The sequence below is a fragment of the Lonchura striata genome, chromosome 15, assembly GCF_050655825.1.
Source record: "Lonchura striata isolate lonStrDom1 chromosome 15, ASM5065582v1, whole genome shotgun sequence".
Lineage (NCBI taxonomy): Eukaryota > Metazoa > Chordata > Aves > Passeriformes > Estrildidae > Lonchura > Lonchura striata.
Genome location: NC_140717.1, coordinates 12,591,044 through 12,609,527, shown reverse-complemented (window position 1 = coordinate 12,609,527; position 18,484 = coordinate 12,591,044). Strand labels below are relative to the sequence as shown.

The 18,484-nt window shown below is 53.4% G+C and overlaps 1 protein-coding gene across 6 annotated transcripts; it reads left to right on the top strand.

Moving 5' to 3' along the window:
• Positions 1 to 110: 110 nt before the first annotated feature.
• Positions 111 to 13,668, top strand: MVK (mevalonate kinase). 6 transcript variants are annotated; one of them, XM_021544690.3, is made up of 10 exons: positions 111 to 203; positions 377 to 524; positions 1,255 to 1,402; positions 2,369 to 2,524; positions 4,326 to 4,429; positions 5,253 to 5,298; positions 6,108 to 6,198; positions 6,615 to 6,731; positions 9,254 to 9,407; positions 9,708 to 13,668. In XM_021544690.3, exons 1-10 carry the CDS (start codon positions 126 to 128, stop codon positions 9,857 to 9,859), a joined length of 1,194 nt encoding a protein of 397 aa, XP_021400365.3. In that variant the 5' UTR covers positions 111 to 125; the 3' UTR covers positions 9,860 to 13,668. The 6 variants fall into 6 exon arrangements, with proteins under 6 accessions (XP_021400365.3, XP_085449346.1, XP_085449344.1 ...); XM_085593220.1 differs by having other exon boundaries at positions 9,664 to 13,668; XM_085593218.1 differs by having other exon boundaries at positions 6,108 to 6,204.
• Positions 13,669 to 18,484: the final 4,816 nt, after the last annotated feature.

Here is an 18,484-nt window from a genome sequence, read left to right as displayed (position 1 = left end):
GCCCGCAAGTCCCGCCCTCTCAGCGCGCCCTGCTATTGGCTGAGCGCAGGGAGGCGGGACAAGGGCGCGGCTGCGATTGGTGGGTGGGGCTGTCAGTCGGCGTGGGCCGTGAGGCGGCGGCGGCGATGTGGCGGCGGGAGCTGGCGGTGTCGGCGCCGGGCAAAGTGATCCTGCACGGGGAGCACGCGGTGGTGCTGGGCAAGGTGAGGGCACGGCGGGCACCGTGAGGGCTGCCCAGATCGCTGAGGGCACGGCGAGGGCTGCCCAGCTCGGTGAGGGCACGGCGAGGGCTGCCCAGCTCGGTGAGGGCACGGCGGGCACCGTGAGGGCCGCCCAGCTCGGTGCGGCCTCGCTGAGCCCCGTTCTCCGCCCGCAGGTGGCCCTGGCCGTGGCGCTGGACCTGCGGACGTTTCTCCGCCTGCGGCCCGGCGCTGAGGGCCGGCTCAGCGTCTCCCTGCCCGGCGTCGGCGTCCGGAGGAGCTGGGACAGCCCCGGGCTGCGGGCCCTGCGCGGGCGGATCGCAGGCAAGGCCCGGGGAAAGGAAGGAGGCGCTGCCCCGGGGCACTGAGGGGCTCTCGGGACCGTTCGGTGCCCGCTGCACCCCGGTGACCGTGCTGGGACTCCCGCCATGAGGTGACCTCGCAGAACCCCCGTGGGGTGACTCTGCAGGGACCCTCGTGGGGTTATTTGTCCCCCCTGTCTCTGACCCCACTCACTGACCTGTCCCTGCTCCTCTCAGTTACTTACATTCCCCTTGTGACCCTGCTGATGCTCAGGTGGCCCTGTCCCCTCCTGGTTTGGGTTCCAGGGACTTGTTCTGGTGCTGTTGTGGCTCGGGCAATGTTGTGACACAGGCAGGAGCCAGCCTGAGCCTGTTTTCCTGCCTGTCTGTCCCACACCAGCCCTCATGGGAATTTCTGCAGCACCTTGTACTGGCTGGAGCCCCAGGATATCCCAGTTCCAAAATCCCCATTCTTTAATGAAGAGTTTGTGACTTGCCGTGTTTTCCATAGTGAGTATGGATGGATGCACTGGGAGGTGTAGGCAGGAAGTGTGGAGTGTGGAAACCCTGGGATTTCAGAGTGCCTGGTGGAGATTTTGCTTTTATTTTATCACAGATCCTCAGGTAGAACCTGAAATTGGCCCCAGCTGTTTCTGCCTGCTGTAACAGAAGGTTTTGTTGCAAATACTGCTCTCAGTGTAACAATTCCCTGGTTTTTAAGTGTTTAAACTCTCCCCTGCTTGCTTCCATAGCTGATGAAGATGAGTCCAAGTCCCCCAGTGTAGAACAGCTGGATGCACTGAGGGAGTTTGCTGGAATTGCTGCTGGGGCTTCAGCTCCAGAAAGTCTTGCTACTCTTGCCTTCCTGTATATGTGCCTGGCTATTTCTGCTAAGTATGGGTAAGGCTCCACTCCTGCCCCAAAATTTTGGTGGTGGGTGGCTGCTTCAGGCAGGTGAGCTGGGAGTCTCTGCTCTCACTTAGTTTTGAGGGCTGAAACCAGAGCAGTTCATGCCACAGTCGCAACACACACACCCCTCCCTCCAGCAGGCAGCTCCTGTCATCCTGGCTTAGGCTGGAAAAACAGAAATAAACTGTGAATTTATTGTCTGAACTGAGTCTGATCTCTTTATGGGCTGAATCTGCCTAAAAAAACTCTGGGAACTTGGGGCTATTCCAGTTCTCAGCCTTGCCCCAGCACTGTCAATGATCTTGGTGTGACTGGATGGGTGCTCAGGGCAGTGTCAGAAACCACAGCAGAGCCCAACTTCCCTATTCTCATCCAGGAAATCCAAGGATAAAGAACTGGGTTGTGGTTTCCTTGCACTCTTAGGGTGGCACTGGGGCTGTCACTCAGCAACCCTGAAAACTTCCTAGGTTTGATTCTGGGGTCTGTAACACAACCCAGGTGTGTTCAGTGGAGCAAAGGGACATGGATATGTCCATGTTCCATCTTCCCCACCAGCCTCTTGCTCCAGTGGGATGTGGCTGTGCAAATACACATTTGGGATGTTTACACTTTATTCAGAAATGTGTTTGCAATCCTGTTTACAGCAACCTCTGAAGGGGCTCTTTATGGTGCTGCTCAGGTATTTGGTTACAAACTGCCCCTGCTAGCAGCCTGACAAGCTGTGCCAATCATGGATCCACTCAGGAGGGCTTTATTCCAGCACAATGGCTTGGCCAAGGCTGCTCCATTCAGGAATGAGCCCTCCTGAAGCCCCAGAGTGTCAGATGCATGTGCTGATGTTGCAAGTTCTCAATCAGCTTTCCCTTTGATCAGTCCTAACTGGCCTCCTTTGCCTTTTAAACGTTGGCTGGAGATGGAATTCAGGGTGCTTGTGTCAGTCCCTGTCTGTTTTACCAGGGATGTTCCCAGCGTGGAGATTGTGGTGTGGTCGGAGCTGCCCACGGGAGCAGGGCTGGGATCCAGTGCTGCCTATGCTGTGTGCCTGGCTGCAGCCCTGCTCATGGTGTGTGGAGCCATCTCCTGCCCACTGCAGGAGGGAGAATCCACAGCCAGGTAAGGAATTCCAGCCTGGGATGCACAGCTCTGCTCCCTGTGCCCCACCTTTCCTTTTACCTGCAGGAATTCTGGCACTGCCACCTCTGCTGGTTTCTCTTGGCTGTCACCACAACTGACACCGAGAGCCCATCTCCTGTCCATGCCCAGAGTTCCCAGCCCTCTCCCAGACTTTGTAAAACTCCCCGTTTCCCTTGTTTAGGGTCAGATAAACATACCTGAAAAGGGGGGAAAAGGCTTTATTTTTTCCAGTCAAATAAAACACACTGAAATTTTTCAAACTCGGTCTCCTCTGGCTCTGAGCATCTTCCAGGTTTTGCTTTGAGTCCTCGAGGATCCTTTCTGGGATTTCTTTTTGCATTTCCCATGAATTCTTTTCTGCATGTGCTACATTTCCTCCTGATCTCCTGCCTGTCTTTCCCTTTTATCAGTACCTGATGAAAGAGAGTTTCTTTCCTTCTGCCCTTGGAGCTCCCCTTTGGAAGCCTGGAGTGCTGTGCCCCTGTGAGAGGGAGCTCTGTTTGAAGCTGTTAAAAATCAAAGCTGGAGGGGCAGACCCTCTATTGTGTGGGATTTTTTGTGGGGCTGAGAGCAAGACATCAAGGGGGGTGGTTCTGTGTTCTGCTTCTGAACCAGAATTTGCAGTCTGACCCAGAAACAGGTTCTTGTTGGGAGCACTTTGTGCTTGAGCAAATCTCCCAAATTGGGAAATAAAAGGGCAGCTCTGAGTGGTGCAGTGAGGATGTCTTCATTCCCTGCTCGCCCTCCGTGGCTTCAGCATGGATCCAGCATAATTCCTGCCTTCCAGCTGGCATGCAGAGAGCTGGGAGTGTCAGACTTCAGAAGGGTTTTGCTTTTTTTTTTGCAAGAAAAGAACAGCGGGATAGAAAGGCTCCTGTGTCGGGAGGAATCGCAGCCTCTCAAAGAGGATTAAAAACAAGTGATTTACTCCTGTTCCTGAGGCTGCTGGTGTGAGCTGTTTCCTGAATGTTCCCAGATTAAATCCTGGCAGGTGGAATGCGAGGTGTGTGGACAAGGATAAGGACATTCAGCCAAAGCCCAGGGAAGCAGGAGTAAAGGGGAATGGTTTCTAGATAGCAGGTGGCTCATGGAATTTCTGCCTTGCCTTGCAAGATGCTGTGAGGCTTTCCCAAAACGTGGATTTGTGCCAGTGCCTCAGCATGGAATACCTGTTGAATGCACTTGTGGTGTGCAGGGAGGGTCAGAGGTGTGTTTTTGTGCTCAGACTGAGAGCAGGATTAGATGGAATACTGGGAATTCCTCCCTGTGAGAGTGGTGAGGCTCTGGCACAGGCTGCCCAGGGAAGCTGGGGCTGCCCCATCCCTGGAAGTGTCCAAGGCCAGGTTGGATGGGACTTGGAGCAACCTGGGATAGTGGAAGATGTCCCTGCCCAACGAGGGCCCCACCACCCTCACTAGGGAAGAATTTTTCCCTAGTATCCAATCTAAACCTGTTGATCTCTGTCAACTTAAGGCCATTCCCCATTGTCCTATCATTCCAGGCCGTTGTAAATAGCCTCTCTCCATCTTTCGTGTAGCCCCTTCAGGCACTGGAATTAGGTGACCCCAAAGCTTCTCCTCTCCAGGCTGAACAATCCCAACTCCCTCAGCCTTTCCAGTGTGTGTGGTAACACACCCTGTTCGGTGAGGTGGGGATGAGTCTGGACTTGAATTCCATTAAATCTGATCAACACCAGACCAGGGCTGGGATCTTGCCCCTGAACCCTCCCTATGCACTGGTTTGGAGTGGTTTGTGTTGGAGTTATTTCCTTGTCTTCCAGGTGGACAGAAGAAGAGCTGACTCTGATTAACAGCTGGGCCTTCCGAGGGGAGCGGGTGATCCATGGCAATCCATCGGGTGTGGACAATGCTGTTGGCACCTGGGGTAGGTGTGTTTGCTGCTTCTTGGGCAGAAGCTCCCAAATTCAGCTCCCTGCTTTGGCCTGAGCACAGGGAATTCTTCCCCTGTCTCAGTTTGCCCCATCTGTGAGCTGGGCCTGGAGCCAGCTGGAATGTTGGGAATGGGCTGCAGGAACACCAGAGCTCTGTCCTCCTGGGCAGGTGCCATGGGGCAGAGACCTCACTGCAAATAACTGATTTTTAAACATTCTGCAGTGAACAAAAAAACCTAATCCTGTCCCAGGGATAATGCAGGGTAAAATGCAGTTGGACAGCTGTCATTTAGTTTCAATTAGCAGAGATTTCCCAGTGTTTTGAAAGTGTCTTTGGAGACTGTTAATAATCTTTCTAATGAGACCTAATCACAAGTGCCTCTGTGAGGGTAGGAGCCAAGTGAGACATTCCTTCTGGACAATGAAATTCCGTGCTGCTGGATGGCTGCTGACACCAGTGCACACGTTCAGTCCATGGAATCCCATGTGCTTGGCTCTGCCACAGGGAATCGCTGCTGGATTCTGTTTTCTCAGGAGAGATTTCACACTGGCCAAACTTTGCCTTTTCAAAAATTATTTAATGGATCCTGGAGTAGAGGAGGGCAAAGGGAAAGGCCTTGGGTTGAGCACATTCAGCCAGACTCTCTCATTAAGACAGCAGGGTGAGACAGGGCCGTGCTGCTGGAGAACATGGTTCATTTAGCTGGTGTTTCTTGCAATTATTGTCACAGGCTGTGAGTGAGGTTCTGAAGATGAAAGACCTGTGTTATCTCTCAGCTCACTCTGTAGTGAGACAATACATGTATTTTACTTTAGGTGGAGCCCTGAGATACCAAGCAGGAAAAATCACACCGTTAAAGAGGTAATATTGGAGTTTAAAAATAACCCTCACACACGGTGGGTGGAACGTGTCAGAGAGGCTCTGGGTGGGTGTTGGAGGGTATGAGGATGATGGGAGATGGCTGGAGTGTGGGAAGGGTTCTGCAGCCCCATTTTGGGTGTGGGCAGCCTCAGTTGTTGGGGTGGATGGGGACAACAAAACGTTTGGTCATTATCTGACATTAGATGAACACAGCACAAAGGATCAATATTAATTTCATGGCATTATGGGCAGCAGGAATGGATCTGCTCCTGGCAGCAAATGACATTGTGGGGAGGGGGAACTTTGTGCTTACCTGGTGGTGGGAAAACCCATTGGCAGAGAGAAATCTGGGTCCTGTGTGTTCCCTCTGCCTCCTGCCAGAGAAGTATAATCTAACTCCATTAAAATCTTTCACAGTGCATGAAATTGCTCTATTAGCAGTTAATGGCCACTACTGGCTACTCTTGTAGAGAGTATTTCAAAGGAAAAAATTTGCTTGAAGAACGTGGATTTTAGTAAATACATTACAGTCCTATTTATAGCTCTAGTACAGTTGTTCCTTGTATCCAGGAGGAACAAGCCTGAACCCATCCAGCACTGAAACACCTGCTGAAGTCCTGTAAAATGAATGGGACTCCTTATCCTGCTCAAAGAGGCCATTTGAGGCAGAAAAAGCTGTAGGCTTGGGGAGTGTGAAGGACAGAGGCCAGGAGATGTTCCCTGCCCATGGCAGAGGGTTGGGATGAGATGAGCTTTAAGGTCCCTTTCAGTCCAAAGCGCTCTGAGATTCTGTTTCCTGTTGCTTTCAGGGTGCCCACACTGAGGATCTTGCTGACCAACACAAAAGTCCCTCGGAGCACCAAGATCCTGGTGGCTGGTGTAAAGGAGAAGATCCTGAAGGTGCAGGTGGTTGTGGGATGGAGATGTGGGGGATAACCTTTGGGAAATAACCCTCATTCAGGGACTCCCCTCATGTGGGACTGCAGGTCCCACAGCGATCTTTTGGGACATCTCTCCTGTAGCCACTGTATTCCTGTCTCCCAGCTGCTTGGGAATGGGGTTTGAGCTCATCTCCTCCCTTCCTCCAGTTTAACAGGAGTTAAAATCACCACTTTGCAATCATGAAAAGAGCAGTTCCTTCCTCTGGCCTGTTTCCTTCTCTTCCTCACTTTTCTGCAGTCAGGAACTGGTTACCATTGCCCTGCTGGGAATGAGTGAGGTATTGTCCAGCTCAAAGAGACTGGGACCAGTTTCCAACCAGAGGTATTGGAAGAGCAGCAAGCAGACACCTGACATCCCTCCTTCCCCCTTTCCAGTTCCCTGCCATAATGAACCCAGTGCTGGACTCCATCGATGCCATTTCTCAGGAGTGCCAAAGTGTTCTGGAAGCGATGCCTGCAAATCCATCACCAGAGCATTACCCTGTGCTGGAGGTAAGGGGCTTGTTCGCCAGTATTTTTAGCCACTGTTACTGTTGAACATCAAAATGTCATTTAAAGAACATTAGGTCTGAGAAAAAAAAAAAGTGATAGCAGGAAATGTTCAGTTCCAAGCGAAACCGTGGTCTGGGTGTGCTGCTTTTAATGCCCTTCCTGGAGCCTGGAGGCAGAAGCTGCTGCTGGTGCCTCTTCCCAACTGTGTGCAGGGAGGGAGGGGCAGGCCTGGGGCTCTGGAGGGTTTGTTTCTCTTGCATTGAGTGCCACGGCTCTGGCAGTCACTGCATGTGAAGCAACTGCTCTGTCACTGCCAGGGCTGGAGTGAGGAGAGCCCAGAGCCACTGGTTTGTGATGGACTGACTGGTTCCCAGCCAGCTCCTGCTGCTCCACGCTCATCCTGGCTCCGCAGAGCCACAGACAGAGCTGTGCCCAGAGCTGACCTGACATTGATGCACGAGGTGCACACAAAGATCTGTTTGTCTTGGCTTTGCTCAAAGAGCAGAGGCTGGGGAGGGGGGAGGAACAGGCTTCTGAGTGGAAGAAGTGCTGAGAGTGCTGTAATGCTGCTCCACAGCACCGTGGGGGAGGGATGTGTGGCTGTGTCCCAGCTGTGGCTAACCTGGCCTGGCCCTGGGAGCCAGCTTGGACACTCAGGAACCGTTTGGTACCAGTCCTTGTGGTATCTGGATGTTTCCCCTTGGCTCTCAGGAGGACCTCTGCTCGTCCTTGCTCTTATTCTGAATTGCTCCCATTGGATTCATAGCAGAGTCCTGCTCCCTTGGCATCAGGGGGATGGTGAGATTCTGGACACCCCAGGGTGGGTTGAGCTGCCATCAGCTGGGAGAGGTCTGCAGTCTGTTCACAGCACAGCTTCACACAGCTCCTCGTCTTAATTCCACATCCTCAGGCTGTCAGAAGTGTCAGGGGACAGGGAAGAGAGGGGATAATTTGAGTTGTGCTTTGAGATCTTCACATGGAAAATGCCAAAGCATCCTTGTGTCCCACACTCAGGAATCAGCACTGCAGTGAGCAGGTTCCTGTCTTGAATCTTGTTTTGTCTAGTGCTTGAAGAGCCCACAGAGGCCCAGCTGATTAGATGCAGCACATAGATATATAAATACATCTTTTGGGCTGTTTCTGAAATGTGCAGCTCTGGCCAGTGCTGTATTTGAGCCATGGAACTAGTCTAGTGTGTCATAAGCTGTCATTGGATTCCTGGCAGATTTTGGATCAGGAGATGACAGGTGTCTTGGATCATCACAGGCAGTGCTGTGCCCTCACTCAGGCATATAAAGAGGCCTCTGGATGGACGGGTGTCCTCCCCAGCCTGGGGTGGGTGATGGCTGAGCTCTGCCTGCCACCCACTCCTTGCTCTTCCCACAGTGCCTTAAACTCTGGGAAGAAATGCTCTGGAGAGGGGAGAGGGATTCTTTCTGCAGTGTCCCCTCCTGTGTGGTGCTGGCAGGATTCCCATGTGGAACTGAGGAAGGGGGATGTGCCTGACACCTGCCCTGCTGCTCCCTGTGCACAGAGCTCCTCCTGGCCCACTGGGAGCTGCAGGCAGGCAAGAGCTCAGTGCTGCTTGCTGGGGGAGGGAGCACAGGGCTGGGAGGGCCCTGTGGTGCTCAGGGAGCCAGTGTCTGCTCCTAGTCCTGCTCCAAGCACAGGCCAAGCCTCTCCCTCTGCTCCCGAATTCCTCACCTGTCCTGCTGGGAGGGGAGAAGCTGTAACTTCCACTTCTGTGTGGTGTTGTCCATCCTTGGGCTGTTGGGATCTTGCCGCTGGGGCAGCTTTCTCCAGGAGTAGCAGGTCTGGCTGGCTGGGAGGCATGGCAGGGATGCTCCTTCAGCTCTGCCAGGAGGGTGGGCTTGCTCAGAGAGGGGCCTGTGCTGCTTCCAGAGGGAAGGACCCTCTCGACCCCACTTGAGCTGGGTGCCAGATTGCCAGCGTGGTGCTGCTGAGGCTCCTTGGCTCCCAGCCCAGGCCCTGCCTGTGAGGAGGGAGAAGTGCAGCACAGAGCAAACAAAGGGACGTCCCTCTGTGTCACCTCTCCAGAGATGCCTCAGCCGTGTCAGAAGTCCCTGGCTTTGGCTTTGCTGGATAGATTGCAGAGCAGGGCAGGGTGACAGCCAGGAATGAGAGCTGCTGGCTCGGTGCCCTTCCCACGGCCGGCGAGGGGCCTTGCACAGCCTCCTGCTCAGCACTCGAGTGACAGGGCAGAGGAGAAGCAGTCAGGAGGCATTGGAGAACTCTGGAAAAAATTCCTGCTGGCAGCTTGCAGTGATCAGGATTTTCTTGGAAGGTGCAGGAGCTGTTGTACTCCTGTCACTGTGCAAGTTGTGATGGGGGACAGGGACACACGAGCAGCTCAGAGCTCAGACTCTGGCCTGACCTTGCTCCTTTGTGCTGGTGGCCAAATTTCTGCAGAAATGAGGTGGTTGGGAAGGCAGGGCTGCCACTGCTGTAAAGAGCCTCTGTCTCCTTGTGTGCTCATCTCCTCTCTTTGTGGTTGCTTTTAGGAATTCTTTGACATAAACCAACACCACTTAAATGTGCTTGGAGTGGGCCACCCCTCCCTGGACAGGCTGTGCCAGGTGACAGCATCCCACGGACTGCACAGCAAACTGACTGGAGCTGGTGGGGGTGGCTGTGGCATCACCCTGCTGCCACCAGGTCAGTACAGCCCCTTGGGCATCTTCCTCTTCCTCATAGCTCTGGGGGGGGGGCAGGTCCGGGAGCAGAGGAATCACTGGTCTGGCTCTGGAGGGATGGGTGGGATGTGTCCCAGCACTGCCTGGTACTGTGGGTTGCAGTGTGTGATCCAGGGCTGATTCAGAGTGTTCATTTATGTGTGTCAGCCCCCGAGGGCGCTGGCCCTGTGCCAGGGGCTGTGTTTCGAGGAGCCATGGCCCTTTCCCTCTCCCTGCAGTGGCTGAACTGACTCTCTGGCTGCTCTTGCCTTGCTCTTGGCAGACACCTCCCCACTGGCCGTGGAAGCAGCCAAGCAAGACTTGTGTGCCTGTGGATTTGAATGCTGGGAGACCAAGATTGGGGCCCCCGGGGTGACCCTGCACTCCTGCTCCTCTCTGAGTGCCCAAGTGCTGCACGCGCTCGCCCAGAGCTGAGCTGCTGCCTCTGAGCTCTTGGCACCACGTCCTTGGAGCTTTGTGTGCCCAGATGCCTGGAAACTTCTGTCCCCTCTCCTGTGTGGCTGAGGGCCTCCAGACATGGGTATGGAGCCAGTTTGGGGCCTGGTGTCACTGGGATTTGGGGCTGCAATGGGGACCTGGGAACGTCCACCCAGTGGTGTTTGACCAAGGCTCTCAAAAATCCTGGTTTGAATTTCCTTCCTCAACTGCTGTGCTGATCCCAAGGGGCAGGAGAAGAGGGGCTTGGCTGGATTCCAGGGTGGATAATGACACTTTGCTGCTTCAGATGCTTGTGGTGTCTCTTCCCTCATCCCTGCTGTCCTGTGGGAGCTGGCAAGGTGGATGTGCATGGTGCTTTGACATTTTTGGGTGAAGAGCATCTTTGGCAGCTCAGGGCTTGATGCTCAGGTCTCTGTTTCTTCTGCACTACATTCCTAGTGAAGAGGAAACCTTTAATACAGCTCTTCCCCACTATTAATTAAGTGTTGGTTGATTAAAATGCAAGATAAAGTGCAATTCTAGTGAAATTACTGATTTTCACTCTTTTCCATAATCTCTGCTTGGGCTGATAATCAGAGTCCTGTAGTCAGGCTCTGGTTTTTATTCACATGTTCAAGGGCTGACTCAAACAGCACCTGCAAGGATGGCAGCTCCAGGCCAAGGGCAGGCTTAAAATTCCTCCTTGTAAAAGCTTTTCTCTCACACTTCAGTCTTGAACCAGCATGTCCCTGACCCTGCCTGGTGTTGGGTTTACTTTGGTGTAATTAAGTAGGGGAAAGAAACCCAAACCACGTCCTCAAAAGCTCACCATAAGTTGCAGTTGACAAACTGTAAAACCTAAATGCATTTAGACTTATTACAGAAATGTAAATGCATTTTTTACTCCTGAAATTTTAATGAGCTGTGCCACAGAATGAAGGGGAAGTGGCTGAGGCCAGAATTTCTGGGAGTTGTGAGCTGACTCTGAGGGACTGTGGTCTCTGCTGTACCTGCCAAGGGGGTTTTATCATCACTCTGTTTGTCTGGGGTGGGTTTTTAAAGTGGGTTTTTAAGTGTAGCTGTGTTCAAGAATCACTTCACTCAAAGCTGAGTAATGAATTGGCAGAGGTGGGGCATTTGCCTTCCTCTTCCAGACCAGGGATAAAAAAAGTCAAGTGTGAGAAGCTGAGATGTTCTAGCTCTGAACTCTCAGCATTGTGGTGACCAGCTTTAGTTCCCTGATCCCATGTAAAACTGTCTCTGGTTTTAATAAATCCATGGGTTTTTTTATGTGCAAAGTGTTCTTTGATAATTATTCTGGATACAAAAGGAAAAAAGCACCTTACACTGCTTCGGGAAAGCAGGTCTCAGATGCTGCCTTTCTACATGTCTAATTACAATTCCAATTTGCATCTGAGAGCTGCTTTACACTAATCACAAGTCAGAAAGGCTGATAAATAATTTACCATTTTCTAATACAGTGTAATCAATGTGAGGATCTGGGAGCGTGTTGACTTTAACCACTTACATGTGTCGACTTTGTGATGTTGGCACAAAGAGATGCCAGATCCAACACGGGAACTTCCTTTCAAAACAGCATGTCTGGGGCTGAGCCTTGTTGGCTCTGAGGGCTGGGGACTAGAACTGAGGGGAAATTCACAGAATCCCGGGATCATTCCGCTTGGGAAAGCTTTCCAAGGTCATCAAGTCCAACCTAGGACCAATCTCCACTTTCCCACCCAGCCCAGAGCACTGAGTGTCACATCCAGGCATTTATTGGACACCTCCAGGGATGGGGACTCAAAGCTCCCTGGGCAGCCTCTGTCAAGGCCTGACCATGCTTTCCATTGGGAAATTCCTCCTGATGTCCAACCTGAGTGCTCATCCCGCTCTGCTCTGTGGCAGAGTGAAGTGGTGACATTCCGGGGCAGGGAGAGTGGTGGCAGTGTCGTGGCAGGAGGGTGACCCATTCTGGGGTCTGCAGGAAGGGTCCAGGGTGACACAGGCACTGCTGGGATCTGCCTTCCCTGTGCCACAGGGACCAGCTCTGCCGAAGTCAGCAGCTGGAGCCAGTCCCAGTCTGGAGCGAGCACAGATTTCACATCCATCTGTGAGTCGGGAGTGCCCGTTCAGTCCTTTCCAAACTCCTCCTTCACCCGCTCCATCAAACGCTCTGCAGGGGCATTGCTACACCCAGCGGGATAGCCCGAGGGGTGGCTGGAATGTTCCTGAGCCCACCTTCCACACGGGAATCACCCCTGCACTCCCACCGAGGTCACAGTGACTCCTGAGACACCCAGAAACCATCCCTGCCCCTCCTCGGCCTGGGGCAGCAGGAGCAGCTGCTGCCGTGGGACTGGTGCCCCACGGGGACACGGAGTGGGGCAGAAGGAGGCACAGCTCTGTCTCTTGTGTTTTGCTGCTTTGGAAGCAAAACTGCAGCCTGTGGAGCGTGTTCTCCCCACGGATCAGCCCCTCCTCTCCCAGGCACCCCGCGGGACGGATGTGCAGCAGGGCAGCGATTGCTGCTGAAGGATTAGCCTGGTAATTTGGCTAATTTTTCTTGAGCTTCATTTTTCACATTACGAGCTCTGCAGCAAGACTAACGAGCCTGGCTTTGCCTCTAATAGCCAGCACAGGGACTGGGAGGGGAGGCTGTGCTGCAGCCTGAAGGAGGGATTGAGGAATTGCAGAGCGTGGGGGTCCGGTGAGAGCTGGACAACAAAAAGGGAAACACTTGGAATAAAAATACCTTTTAAATCTTCCTTGTCCTTCACAGCCAGTGCCGGGGTGTCTTTCCCCATCCCTGGGATGGCTCTGGAGGGCTCCTGCCCCCTGGCACATCCTCCCCTGAGCCGGACCCGGCGCTCCCCGCCCGGCCCTGGCAGGCACAGATGGTATTATTGTTTGTTTGCACTCGGTGTCAGCAGTGCCTTCTTTCTGCTCCACTGAGTAGATGCTGAGGAGGCAGTGACATTATTGGAGATCACGGAGAGAGCAGGAACGGGGTCAGGGAGAGAGAGGAAATGTCAGCGCGCAGTCACAGGGGGCTGCTCACACCCCTGGGGCTCCCGCTGCTCCAGGGGTCCCTCCTGGGGACAGGAGGTGGCACTGGGACCCCCTGCACGGCCTGCAGGGCCAGTGCCGTGTCCTGGGAGGGTTTGGGAAGTGTGGGGGTCCCCCGGGGCGAGTAAGGACATCCCCCAAGTCATTTTAAGGGCGATTTGTGCATCTGTCACATCCCTTGTCCCCTCTGCTTCCCATCCCCAGGGATTTTGGGACACCCCCACTCCCAGGGCTCGTGGGGAGCCCGTCCCCCCCCATCCCTCTCCCCTCCCAGCGTGCTGAAGGTTTTGAAAGTTAAGTATTACCGTCTGCTTTGTTGTTGCCTAACTACGACAGACAAATTGAGAACTAGTTGTCAAAATGTCAGTGCACAACAAATCAACATTCAAAATGAGTCTCAGCGCTATGTGGTGTATAATTAAAAAAAAATCCTTTTTAGAAATTTCAGCAAGCGTTGGCTCTGCTTTATATTTGTCTGTGTGATTAATAAAGGCAGCTAATTTTCAGACTTTAAAAACAGCTAGAAAATAGCTCCTAATTACATATTAGGTTCCAAGCGGCCCCCGCTGAGCGAGGCTGGTATTGGTGGGCCAGAGAATTTGGCAGGGGCTTAATTACATTCTGAGCATCATCTAATTTTAGTTAAATGTAATGTAATCAGCAGCAGATGTCTGAAATAAAATATGAATTATGAATATGATGAAATTTCATTCTTGAATAAAAAAGTAATTTGCTATTTAGTTCATTAAAGTCGCAGAGGTTTATTAGGGAGCAGGTACACGGTGTGGCTGGGTTCTATTAAAATGATATTTCAGGGGGAGAAGGAAATTGCATTAAAGGTGCTAAAATATTCTGCCAGGATGCTGTGCCGGGTGGGAATGAACGTTTACAAAAATAACGGAGCCCTGGGGCAGTGCCAGCCCCCGGCTCCCAAGCTTCCGTTTACGCAAGGTGACGTCCTGGGGGGACCCGGGATGGGCTCTGCACCCCTCTGGGTGTCCTGAGGGCAGCTGGGCTCTCCTTGCTGGTGGGTTCTGCTATTTTACAGAATCCCAGGATCATTCAGCTTGGGAAAGACCTCCAAGCTGTGCCTGATCCCCACTTTGTCACCAGCCCAGAGCACTGAGTGCCACATCCAGGCCTTCTTTGGACACTTCCCCAGGGATGGGGATTCCAAACCTCCCTGGACAGCCCCTGCTAAGGCATGACCACCTTTTCCATGAGGAAATTCCTCCTGATGTCCTCCTGGCACAGCTTGAGGCCACGGGGACAAGGCATGCTGGCACACATTGAGCTGGGATCCGTGTGCCTTATTCCAGCTCGGCCAGGAAAATGAAGCCTCAATTCTCCCATCAGCTCTGGGACCGTGCTGGATCCTCCTGGGACAGCGTTTCCCGGACATTCTCCCTGCAACATCTCTGCAGTTTCAGCTCTGAAGTTGAAATTGCTTTTCTCTATCCCTCAGTGGACCGGGCTGACAGATAAGCATCTCCTGGTGAGGGGGAAGGATGGCGTGTTCATTATTTCCTTGTATTACAGATCCTGTCATTTTAATCCCTCCTGGATGCCGGGCACCACCTTTGAGCCCTGCCCGCTTCCAGGGTGCTCTCCAAAAAACCCAGTGGCCAATTCATCCTGCATGGCAGGAAATCCCAGGGCACATCCAGGCAGCTCCGGTGATGCTCTGGCACGGTCCCGGTGCTGGCGCCGTGGCACAGCCAGGCTGCTGCTCACCGGCGTGGGTTCACCGTCCTCCCTCTTCTATTCATCAAGGGCATGACAGCTAAAATTCATTTGAAGATGAAGAAAGTGCCGGCTAATCCTTTCTGGGAGACAGTGATAGACTGGCGGCTCGGGAAGAATTGCACAGCAGTAATGAAATTAGGCTAAAACTGCTGGCGGATAGCAGATAATTGCCCTTGTCTGTCACGAGGAATAACATCTCCCAAATCCAACACAATGATTGTTAAAGTTGCAGGAATTTATTTTATTTATTTTATGGGCCCGGGGTTGGCTTTCTGAAGGTCTTTCCCAGGAAAATAAAGGAGGGGGAGCTGCACGCTCGCCTCCCGCCTTCCCCGGGTGCTTCCGCTGCCACAGCAGCTCGTTAGCCCTGACGAAGCAGCATCACCACGATGACAAGGACACCCCGCTGGGGCCACTCCGGGGAGCAGGAGCTGAACCAGCCGGCACGAGCTGCTTGGAGGAGCTGCTGGAAGTGCCAGTCCATCCCCAACTCCCGCTGACCTCCTGGTGCTTTCCAGAAGGAATCCATCCACCGACACCGGGTGCCTGCCTGGTGCCAGGGCGGGTCCCGGTGCCACGGTGGCCACACGAGTCCCGGTGCCGTGTCCAGGCTGACCAGCAGCCGTTTGTTGTGTAATTGATGGGGCGGTGGCGGCCCAGCGCGGGTGAGTGACTGCGCCGGCCGGCGACGGCGATGTTTTATCCGCCGGGGCTGGCACGGGTAATTTACTGTGCTCGGCAATAACATATTTCACTTCCCGTCTCCCAGATGAAGATTACTTGTGTTTGAAAGTGCCTGAACACACACTCAATTCTGCTTAAACGCTCGCAGCCAGCCGAGCGCGGCTCGGCCCCGCGCCGGGGTGGCACAGGGATGAGGATGGGGACAAGGATGGGGACAGGCTGGAGCATAGCCCGTGCTCCCTCCAGAGCCACTCGCAGCACTGAGGAAATCCCCCTGCAGCTCCCGGCACAGCGGCTGGAAATATTCCATCCACCTTCCCTGACATTTTGTCTGGCCGGGCGAGGAGCTCCGTGGCATTTCCGAGAGGGGCTGGGGAAAGGTCAGGGCGTGGAAAAGGTTGGCGGGGTCGGTGCTGCTGCCTCATCCCAAGGCTGCTCCTGAACCCCCTGGACAACTGCAGCATGGCCACTGCATGGGCAGGATGTCCCTTCCAGAGCTGGGATATCCCTTCCAGTGCTGGGATATCCCCTTCAGTCCTGGGATATCCCTTCAGTGCTGGGATATCCCTTCAGTGCTGGGATATCCCTTCAGTGCTGGAATATCTTTTCCAGGGCTGGAATATCCCTTCCAGTGCTGGGATATCTCCTTCAGTGCTGGAATATCCCTTCCAGAGCTGGAATATCCCCTTCAGTGCTGGGATATCCCTTCCAGAGCTGGGATATCCCTTCCAGAGCTGGAATATCCCTTCCAGTGCTGGGATATCTCCTTCAGTCCTGGGATATCCCTTCAGTGCTGGGATATCCCTTCAGGGCTGGAATATCTTTTCCAGGGCTGGAATATCCCTTCCAGTGCTGGGATATCTCCTTCAGTGCTGTGATATCCCTTCAGTGCTGGAATATCTTTTCCAGGGCTGGAATATCTCCTTCAGTGCTGGGATATCCCTTCAGTGCTGGAATATCTTTTCCAGGGCTGGAATATCTCCTTCAGTGCTGGGATATCCCTTCCAGAGCTGGGAATGCCACGTGCTGGTTTTGGATGCCGGAGCCACCTGAGTCAGCACCGGCAAGGAGGTTCTTGTGTGCACCCCCAAAAACTCCCAGTGAGAGGCAGGTGTGAGGGAGGGCAGGAGCTGGGGCTGCAGGGGTGAGGGGCTCAGAGCCATGGGGATGTGGCAGGACCGTGCTGCCAGGGTGGATCCCACCCAGCTCCTTCTCTTGCCAACAGCTCTGTGTGGGCTCTGGGCAGAGCTGAGCTGGGGGTGTGGAAGCCCAAGGCTGACCCTGCTGACCCCCTGCGACCCCAGGGTGAGGTGCTGGCCCCAGCTCTGCCACTCCTCCTGCTGGTGCTGGCACATCCCCAGCGTTCCCGACACGGTGCTGCCATCAGTAAATGGATGCTGATGTGTCACCCAGCCCATTTGTCTTCATTTGGTGCCAGCCGGCGGCTGCGGGGCCGCGCCAGGGCTGGGCACAACGCCCTGGAGCCACAGCCTGGCACAGCAGCAGGATGGGGGACTGCCGTGGCCAGCACAACCAAAAGTGGGTGTTGATGTCCATTCCCATTCTCAGCAAGACTCCCTGGTTGGTTTGCAGGCAGGGACTGCCAGCCTGAGACCCCAGCAGGGCTGGGGACACCTTCCTTGTTCATGGCATGACCTCTGTGTGCCACCGTGCCTGCTGAGCCTGTGTCCCAGGGGAGGTGGGCATGGATTTGGGGGCACAGCAAGGCAGGGACCAGATGGGCTGGCCCAAAGGTCCCTCCAGCTCCTCATGGCCACCATCATCCTCCCTCCCATGGTGGGGATGGCACTGTCCCCACCATGTCCCACCAGATTCTGGGATGGAACCTCTCTGCTGGAGGTGGATAATTTCTGATTAAGGAATACTGTACCATCAGCTTCGGTTTGATTGCAGATGTTTTTAATTATATCGTATAAGATCGTATTATGTAATTGCATTTATCTGATTGAAGCCTTAATTGTAGGATTTCATAATGGTTTGACTGGGTAAATACACCGTCGTGTCTGTTGTCCCCCACCGAAAATTAGGTGCTTCATGTCTTTATTGCATTATCCTGGAAAGGAGCTTAAATTGGGAAGGAAGGAATTAGGAGAGAGAGAAAAGAGGAAAGGCAAGTTTGCCATAGGATCATGGAATCCTGGAATGGTTTGGGTTGGAAGGGACCTTGAGAATCATCTCCTTCCAACCCTGTGCCATGGACAGGGACACCTTCCACTAGAGCAGGTTCCTCTCCCATGGGCAGGACAGCTTCTTTCTCTTCCCAGTCCCAGAGATCCTGGTCCCCTTCCCACCTGGGCTCTGGAAGCACCAGCAGCCACCAGAGCTCATCCCAAACATCCCCTCCAGCAGAGCATCCCTGGGGGCAGCCACTCTTCCAAAAGCAGCTGAGGGACGGCAAAAATTCCTATTTCCATTAATGACAGTACACAGCAAAATAATTGGAAATTTTCCCTCCTTAATTCCCAAAAAAACCCATTAATGACCTGCTGGCAAGGGGGGGTCTGAGCTGTACCTCCCACCCTCAGAGTGGGGAGGGAGTGTCTGTGTCTCCCCTGGCAATTAGAGGGAAGTTTGGAGTTTTGTGGGAGCCTTTTTCCCCGGCTGTAATCTGCAACATGTGGTTTGCACGGAGCCTCCTGCCTAATGGGTTTAGGATTAGGGGAATATGCACAAATCCAGCGGCTCGCTGTCACTCCGCTCGGCGCGCTAAGGTGATTTCATTAGGATTTAGGTTTAGAGAAAAGTCTCTCTCTCTGTCTCTCTGCCCCCGCCCCTTCTCTCCCCTTAATATTATTTTTATTCAATTACATCAGCAATTCATGAAACTTCAAAGCCGTTTCATCAGCGCAACCCGAACGCTGCCGGATTGCGCTTGAAAGGGGGGGAGAGGAGGAAAACATAAGCTGCTGCTTTAATGGAATTACTGAAAGGGGCTTTTTAATTAAAAACAAAGGTTGGGCTGAGGTCTATCCATAATTCAGGGCTGCTGGATGTAATATCTGCCGGTGGTTTAATTTTAATAAATGTATGTATTATTAATGGTGGGATCTATATGTTCCAAGCCCAAGGAAGGCCCAGCTGTTCCTACAGGAATGGCTCTTGGTG